This window comes from Moschus berezovskii, chromosome 14 (genome assembly GCF_049115385.1).
Source record: "Moschus berezovskii isolate FMDL1 chromosome 14, NW_MosBer_1.0, whole genome shotgun sequence".
Taxonomy (NCBI): domain Eukaryota; kingdom Metazoa; phylum Chordata; class Mammalia; order Artiodactyla; family Moschidae; genus Moschus; species Moschus berezovskii.
In genome coordinates, this window is record NC_142473.1 from 39,984,195 (window position 1) to 39,992,681 (window position 8,487).

General features: G+C 56.1%; 1 protein-coding gene across 9 annotated transcripts in view; it reads left to right on the top strand.

The window, feature by feature from the left end:
• PLEKHA7 (pleckstrin homology domain containing A7) overlaps nt 1–8,487 on the top strand; it is a 220,398-nt gene extending 211,911 nt beyond the window's left edge. For 6 of the 9 annotated variants that reach the window (XM_088843056.1, XM_088843054.1, XM_055423280.2 and 3 more), the window contains 5 exons: nt 415–573; nt 2,937–3,070; nt 3,941–4,083; nt 5,680–5,790; nt 7,092–8,487. In XM_088843056.1, the coding sequence (XP_088699182.1) occupies nt 415–573; nt 2,937–3,070; nt 3,941–4,083; nt 5,680–5,780 (537 nt within the window). In that variant the 3' untranslated portion in view covers nt 5,781–5,790; nt 7,092–8,487. The remainder of the gene's footprint in view (nt 1–414; nt 574–2,936; nt 3,071–3,940; nt 4,084–5,679; nt 5,791–7,091) is intronic. The other 3 variants (XM_055423282.2, XM_055423286.2, XM_088843055.1) reach the window with 2 other exon arrangements.

Genomic DNA, 8,487 nt, shown 5'->3' on the forward strand with positions numbered 1-8,487 from the left:
AACCCCTTCTCTGGAGCTGTGTCCCAGATTCTGTTTTGGGGTCACCTTCTGGGACCTGGAGGCTTCCTGTATCCCTGGGGACTGTTGTGAAGTCTAAAGTTGTGGATCACAGACCTGTGCCCTGGAGGTCTGAACACTGGGGCCAGGTCAGAGAGACATGAGCAGGCTGGAGTCAGGCTGTATCAAAGGGGCAGAGGCCTTGTTCTCTCTGTCAGAGTTTCAGCACGCAACAGAGAGTATCCATGTCACAGACCACTGCTGCCTTCTTTCAGAGATGGCGTTGAGGTCCACGGTCACACAGCTTTTCCCTAATGGGTCACAGACCCAACTTCCCAAGGACCCTGGTGCCTACAAGACCCACCAAAAGGGCTGGTCAGGAAGTGACTACATTTCACCCTCTCGTTCTGTTGCCAGTGGAAGCGTGAGCAGGACTTTGACCTGCAGCTGCTGGAACGGGCTGTACAAGGGGACAGAAAAGACAAGGAAGAGAATGGCTGGCTGAAGGTGCAGGCCATGCCTGTCACAGAATTGGACCTGGAGCCACAAGACTATGACGTGGACATCAGCAGAGAGGTGAGGGCGGGGGCTTCCTTCATGCCTCGTTCCTTCTGAGGCATGGCCTTCAGACTGCAGCCTGACCCACCCTCGCAGGGGCACTGGGGGTGTTGCCCTGAATGGGACAGGCTCAGCTTCAGTGTGGCCCAGAGGATGGGTGAACAGCAGCTGGAGGTGGTGAGAGAAGTCCAGACGTTGTGATGCAGGCTCAGATCCATCTCTCTGTAACTGGGTGCAAGTCATTGAACTTCTCCGTGCCTTGGTTTCCTCAGCAGTAATGTCGGTTGTGGTGAGGGTTAAGAGACTCATCACATTGCCCGAACGATTGGCAATGATCAGAAAGCTATGAGCACAGGACCTGGCACATAATAGGAATGTGATGAGGTAGCTGTTATTGTTAGGATATATTCCCTGGAAAACCAGGAGTTGGTCTTGCATCTAGCTAGTCAGGCTAGTTTAGGCAATCAGACTTGAGGTGGGGGAAAGGGGATGCAGGTTTAGAAATCACAGGTGAAATTTTGGGACTTCCCTGGTGATCCAGTGGTTAAGACTCTGAGCTCCCAATGCAGGGGACCCAGGTTCAACCCCTGGTCAGGGAACTAGAACCCACATGCCACAACTAAAGATCCTGTGTGTTGCAGCTAAGACCTGGCACAGCTGCAGCAATAAATATTAATAAATTTAAAAAAAAATCACAGGTGAAATTTCCAGGTGTGGCAGAGGCTGGGAGACCTGGATAGGACTGGTCTGAATTCTCCTTGCGCCCTCTGGTGGCTCAAATACATCATGACCAGGCAGGCCCAGAAAAGCAAGTTACCGCAGCCAAGAGTGTCTTTGCCGGAAGGAAGAGAAAGGGAGTCAGTGCACGACAGACTCAGGGTCTTCAAGACATAGGATGGTCTCCTGTGTTGTGCCCCTCGTAAGCTCTGTAGAGCAGTGTTTATGGCTGTTTGATTCGCCTTTACGCATCCAGCCCCAGGCCTGGCACACAATAGCCACTCTCTAAATATTTGCTGGATGACAACTCTGTTGAATGAAGTGCACAAGAGCCCAAACACATTTGTGTGAGGACTCGGCCTGGCCTGAAACTGCACGAGGAAGTGCTCTTACCACGTGAAGGATAGACCAGACCAGAGTGGGCAGACTGACACCTGTGCACTACCCGGGTCCTGGGGTCCACTGAGCATCCAGGGGTTAGCGAGGTTAGTCCCCCCGCCTTAAGCCCCTTTCCCTTTGGCACCTCTAAAGCAGCCAGAAGCCCATGCTTCTCAGATTCACAAAAGCAGCTTCTACAGGCTGCCTTGGCAGTGGGAAGCACGCGCTGTGGTGTCCTGATTAGCCTGCCAGCCAAGGGGGAAGTCCTTCCTTATCACTAACCTAAATCTCTGCTCCTGAAATGTGATCTGCAACCTTGCTCTGTCTCTGCCTTCATTGGGAAAAACAGGAGCTTTTTCTTGCCATCTTTCACCAGAATGGAAGGTAGGGATGGGTTTAAATTCAAGTCCATATTTGCCCTGGGATTAGATTGACCTTGTTTTTAGGAGTTTCAACCAACCTCATTTTAAATGTCCTGCTGTTACTCAAGGAGAAAAAAAATTCCCTAAGGTGTGCGAAAGTTGCCTTTAGCTTTCTTGGCCCAAATAAGGTTTCACTAAGCTGAGGTTGCTGTTGGGTTTGTGTGAGAGACTAGAGGGGTGGAGGGGGGGTCAGTTTCCTTTTGAGAGCAAGAGATGCAACGTGGCTGCCTCCTGTCTGGGTCAGAGGGCCTTTTGTAGGGACAAAAAGCACTGTCACTTTCTTTCATTCCTCCTCCCAGCCACCCATCCATCTGCCCACCCACCCGTCGACCTATCCAAGGAGTGTTTGCTGAAGGGCCACTGAGTACCGAGTGTCTGAGTGATACAGTGGAGAAACAGGGGGAAAACGGGGAGGGTGTAAGGGAGAGGCACAGTCAGGGAAGGCTTCTGCAGGTGAGGTCGGGAGGATGAGAGGCCGTGGACCTGGAGAGGAGCATCCCAGGCAGAGGACAGCCCCAGGGGTCTGTGGGGCTGGAGAGGTCCGCACAGGTCGGATCACGTGGAGGGTGGCGTCATGGGTGACTGCTGTTCTCCTCGGGGCTTCTGGTCTAGTTACTTTGGCTTCCTCTTTCCCTTCCCCTGACCAGTAGGAGGTGCTGGGTATGGTGGAAAGAGCACAGGCTTTGGAGTCAAACCCAGATGCAGATCCTGACTCCACACTGAACTGCCGTCACTGTGATCTTAGCAAATACTTGAGTCTGTGGGTGGCTCTCTGTGCCTCCTGGTAGGGGGACAGGGTCAGGGAGCGGGTCTCAAACCAAACATCTGTGCCTCCCAACCACCGCCACCCGGTCCTTCCCTCAGCTCTCCAAGCCAGAGAAGGTCTCCATCCCCGAGCGTTACGTGGAGCTGGATCCTGAAGAGCCGCCCAGCCTGGAGGAGCTGCAGGCGCGGTACCGCAAAGCTGAGAAGATCCGTAACATCCTTACCCGATCCAGGTCAGCCCTCACGCTGCCCGAGTCCTGACAGCCTGCTAGGCACCCCGGGGATGTCTCAGCTGAGCAGGCCGTGGACTGGGCCAGCCGGGGTGTGCGTGTTTATCAGGCCTCCGTCTTAGGCAGGCGCTGCTCATTGTAACGGGCAGGCCAGCTCTCAGCACGTTACCGACAGATCAGCGAGGAAGCTTGCCCAGGTCACCTGGAAGGTCGTGAAGCTCACAGAGGGCCATGCTAGGCCCTCACCCCCAGATCTGTATCCCGTGGCCCTGCAAGCGTGGGGAGTGGAGCCAAGTGTGGCGGTGAAGTGGACACACTTAGAGATCGCCCTCAAGGATGGCGCTCCCAGTCCCAGGGCCTGTGTTCCCTCATTCAGACCCTAGACCTTCGGAGTCCTTGCTTTGGTCCCCAAACCAGAGCTGCTTTTTACCTATCAAAGTGGCCTGTGGCCTAGACCAGAGCCAGGGGCCCAGCCATGTCCTGAGCTGCAGAGGCCTCGTCCACACCCCCGGAGGCCAGGAGGGGACCCCAGCGAGTGGCTTTCCTGTCCCATCAGCCCCTTTAGCCTCAGAAACATAAACCTGGTGTTTGAGGTTCTCCCTTTCAGAGCCAGGTTAGCCTTTTCACATCTGGAGGGAATAGGGGCCTAGAGCCAGAACTCTTACCTTGAGGTCTGTGATCCCCCAAGGGAGGGACAAAGCTGTGACTGGGCGTTTGGAGAGGAGCTTGTGTACCTTGGTCTGGAGAGAAAGTGCCTTGCTTTTATCTGACGCCCCCAGAAGGGTGAGATCCTCAGGCCAGGGGTTCCCACCTCTCCTGAGGTGGATGCCACGGCCGGGGAGGCCCACAGCCTACTTTCTGACCCTCCCGCAGTATGTGCAACCTGCAGCCGACTGCCAGCCAGGACCGGAACAGCGTGGCCGACCTGGACTCGCAGCTGCAGGAGCAAGAGCGCATCATCAACATCTCCTACGCCCTGGCTTCGGAGGCCTCCCAGCGCAGCAAGCAGGTGGCAGGTGAGGCCACGGGGGCAGCCTCGGAGGCTGGGCCCCTGCCTCTGCTCCCTGGGTTCAGAGCCCAGCCCAGCTTGTCGGGGAGTCAGTGGGAAAGCAGGCATCAGCTTAGAAATTGAGGAACAGTGGTGTTTGCCCTGTCCGTTGCAGGGCCTGGGTCGGGGAGGAGCGGGGCAGGCCAGGCGGGGCAACTGGTACTCAGGAGTGTTGGAGGACGGGGGTCCGAGAGAGAGCGTGCAGCTCGTTGTTAGACCTGGGAGCACTGCTGCTCTCCTGCTCTCTCTGAGATGGCCGGTTGAGAATAGGCTTTTCTGGCTCCTGAGCCGAGGGGTCAGGGCTAAGATTTCTGGCCTCATGAAGAAGGGGCAGGAAAGCCTCTGGTGCTTGAATTTCTTGCTGGGACGAGGCAGAAGGGGCCCCTCTAACCCTCCTTGAGGTCTGTGCTTTGGTCCCCAAATCAGAACCACTGTCCACCTTCAGAGTTGCCTCTGAGTGGCCTGTGCCAGAAAGCAGGACTTGGAAAGTGGGACTCTGTTGTCCAGTGGGGAAAAAAATACACCACAGGATGGGAGGGTGTGTGTGTGTGTGTGTGTGTGTGTGTGTGTGTGTGTGTGTGTGTGTACATACATGAGCACATGTGTGAAAAGGCGTTCTCTGTCAGGAGTGTATGTGTGTCTGTGTGTGTACATGCACGCGTGTGCTAAAGGCTCTCTCTCTCAGCTGGGAAAGAGACTCCTGGCTCCTCTCCCCACCCAGACGCGGCCTGCCCATGCGAGCCCTCACGGTTCACCCAGGGCCGTTTCTCCCCAGACGCAGCGGCCACTGCATGTCTGGGTGGTGCCTTTGGCCAGGTGTGAGGCGTGGTCGTAGAGCGAAGTGCTGTCACAGTCCCCACCGGTCCTCCACCTCTGGCCAAAGGGTCTAGAAGCGACCGAGGGTGGGGCCTGCCGGGCCCTGAGGTGGTGGCCCTGGGGAGCAGAGCTGTATCAGGAAGCCGTGGGATGGCTGAGGGCAGGAGGAGGCCTGTTCTCTCCCCCAGCTCTGGTCCCGTACAGAGTCCCCGAGGCCCCTGCTGTCCTGACCCCGCTGAGGACATGTGTGTCAGCTGAGAGGGCGTCCTTGTGGGGGAGACAGCAGGCGGCTCCCCCAGGCCCGTCCTCCTGCTGATCCTAGGGGTCCCTGAGGCCCCGCATGGCGGTTTTTAATTCCTCCCTGTGTCCAGGGGTCCAGTGGGGGCACCTGCCCTGCCGTAAATCACCCTCCTCTCTGGCCTGTGCTCGCTCTTACCTGTGTGGACGTACTGTCCTCGGCTTCCTCCCCACCAGCGGGCGAGTGTGCCCCACACCTCCCACCCTGACCCCCCGCAATCACTCCCCCGCTGAGTGGCCACCTCTGCTGCAGCCTCTCCTCACTCTTGCTCCTTTTCTCCAGTCCCAGGCCAGGTCCCAACCCAACCCCACGGGCACATCCCCCAAGCCCAGGCCACTAGTGGCAGGCAGTGGGGCCCACAGCTCCCTGACCCTGCCGAGTGGGATGTTTGGAGCTGCGGGAGCAGACAAGGAGCCTAACACACCGCTTAATTCCTGTCTGCCCGTCTAGCGCAGCAGCTGGCCCTCCTCCCGCCTAAAGCCCCCCTGTCCTCCAGGACCGTGCCACCTTACCCCCCCTTAAGCAACGGACTCCACTACACCTTTGTCTAACACCTTCCAAGTAAGAGCCCCCGCCTGGTCGTGGCCCCTCTCCTGGCGCTGAGCATGTCCCCTCCCTGCTGCTGAGACGATTGCAGTACCACCGCTGATGCTTCCTTCCTTGGGCAACGCGGCCGCTGGGGAGACCTCCCGGGCTGGTGGGCAGGACTGAGGGCTGTTGGTTTTTACGAACTCAGTGTTCAGTGGCTCCGATACAGGAGGACCTGTGAAATCTCAGGAACCAGAGCCACGCCCCTCCCTGCCCAGCTGTCCTTCCTGCGAGTAGCCTAGCGCCCCCAGGGACCGGTGCAAGCCAGATGGCATGTAGGGTTTTCCCTGTCGTCCTCTGATAACCCGTGGGGATATTCACCCCATTTTACAGATGAGGAAGAGCAGCCCAGAGCCCGTGAGGGACTGGCCCAAAGAGTCGTGGCTGTGGGTGTCAGAACCAGGGTGGGGACCCTTTCCTCGTGAGACCTCTATCGCCACCTGTGTGCCCATCTGGCCACCCGAGGAGCTCTAGGTGTTTGGAGAAGGGAGTGTAGTGAGGGATGGAGGTGTGTGGTCGGGGCGGAGGCATGCTCTTGGGCAGGTGTCCCCCAGCCTGAGGGTGGCAGGAGGTCGGCCTTGGACCAGGCTCTTGGGAGGTATACAGTAGGGCCCCCGTGGCTGAGGAACCCCAGGGAAATGCTCCATCAGGTCTTGGCTCCAGAAGACCCTGTAAAGGCCACAGCATCTTCTGGGGTCACAGGTGGGGTGTGTGGTTTTCTCCTGGAGATCTGAGTGTCCCAGGCCACAGAGAGGCTCTGTTCCTATCAGCTTTTGGCACCTCTGTGGCCATTAGTAGGCCTCTGATGCTCTTTTCAGAGCCCATCCACATTTCTTTTTACCCTTCCAGCATCCTCAGTGGTCCTAGGAGATCAGTGCAATCACCCTGTTTTTAGATTAAACTAACAAGGGCCACGGAAGCTGAGCAAGTTACCTAGAGTGACTCAGCAGATGGAGGGCCAGGCCGGAACTGGAACCCAGAGCCCTCTTTGCTCAGGCCTATGGCCCTGTTAGAGCAGGGACCCAGTCTCAGGGCCAGTGTGTCTGCAGACTTCCTAGAAGTGATGGGGTGGAGGAAAGGTGGGGCTCCCATGAGTCCTAGAGGCTGAGGGTCCCCCAGCAGCGGCCGCATTGCCCTGACCCCCTGCCCGGCTGCACTCTGTCTTGTTAACCTGCCATTCCCTGTCCCGTGTGTGCGCAAACAAGCCCACCACCTGCTCCCCAGAGTGGGTTGGGGTCCTGCCAGCCCCTCACTGTCTCCTCGCTTTTTGGCAGCCCAGGCAGTGACTGACCCGTGATCCAGCACACAGAGACGTCTGGAGCCAGGGGCCGGCAGAACCAGTTTCCTCCCAGAAGATCGACCCTTCTTCCGCCAAGGAAACCCCTTCCAGCCAAGCAGGGGTTCAGCCTGGAGGATGGAGTAGCCCATCAGCTGTGGGGCGTCCACCACAGGGCGAGGTCTTAACCGCCCCCGGCTCGTTTCAGTTCAGACTCCTTTTACATGTGACAGAGGCACTTTTTATACACACTGTACAATACTGATGCTGTATTTTAGAATCAGGATGTATTTTATAATGTTCACCTCAAGGGCTCAGTGGCCGAGAAGGTGGGGATGCAAGATTTTGGAGCTGCACACACAGATTCAGGTATCGTGGGGTGGTGGGTGTGGGTGAGGCTGAAGGGCAGGGTGAGCAGAAGCCAGTCCAGCACTTGCTGAACGCAGGCGAGCTTGGATGGGAGACATGCCTCCAGTGGATCATTGTGGGGCTCATTGGCGTGCTGTCCAGGGCAGTGGTCAGCCGTCCCTGACCTTGCCCACCTGATGGCCAACTCTGGAGTGGGAAGCTCCACCGAGACGGAGCCCAAGTCTGTGCCTCGGCCTTGGGTCTGCCTTAGGCCCAACAACGTGTCTAAGAACTTTGGTTCCCAACCCGCCCATGAGGTTCTCTCAGCAAAGGGCTCTTCTCAAAAATAAAAAAGTTTGCTTTAATTAAAAAAAAAGAAATACAGAACCCTTTGAAATACAGAAAAGGTGAGAAGAGCATCTTCGACTTGTATCGTAAGCAATAAACGTCACACTGGGTGGCATCTACCTGCAACTCCCTGTGTCCACACTAGGCTGTGACAGCGATCCTGGGACCTTTGCGGCCTGCCCCTCAGAACATGGGTCAGCTTCCCAGGACTTGGGTCAGTGGCTGGAGGGCAGGCAGCGGGTCCCCACCATCTCTGATGGCCAGCAAGGCCACGATGGCAGGATGATGACTTGACTTCTAGCCTAAAATGGGGAAGGGGCCACCAGACCAGCTGCCGTGTTTGTGGCCCTTTATGTGAGTCACGAGCTCATGATACTCTGCATACAGAAAATGAGGTTGAAAAGGAAAAAAAACTTCCATTGGGTAGAGCCACACTTTAAATGAAAATTGGTCTTTGACTATGGTCAGAAAAATAATCTTGAATATATTTAGAAGTTGCCGTCTATTTTTAACTAACTCCATATGCTGCCAGTATCGACTTCATGACATTTGCCAAAATAAGATTTTATTTTTGCCTTTATAAGATTTTGTTGGAAAAATGAAATGAGTATTTTGCAAGAAAAAGTTAATTTAAAAAAAAAGTGTAATGGTTTGCAAAAAAAAAAAAATGTGATGTACAGATTAAAGTGTTAACCTGG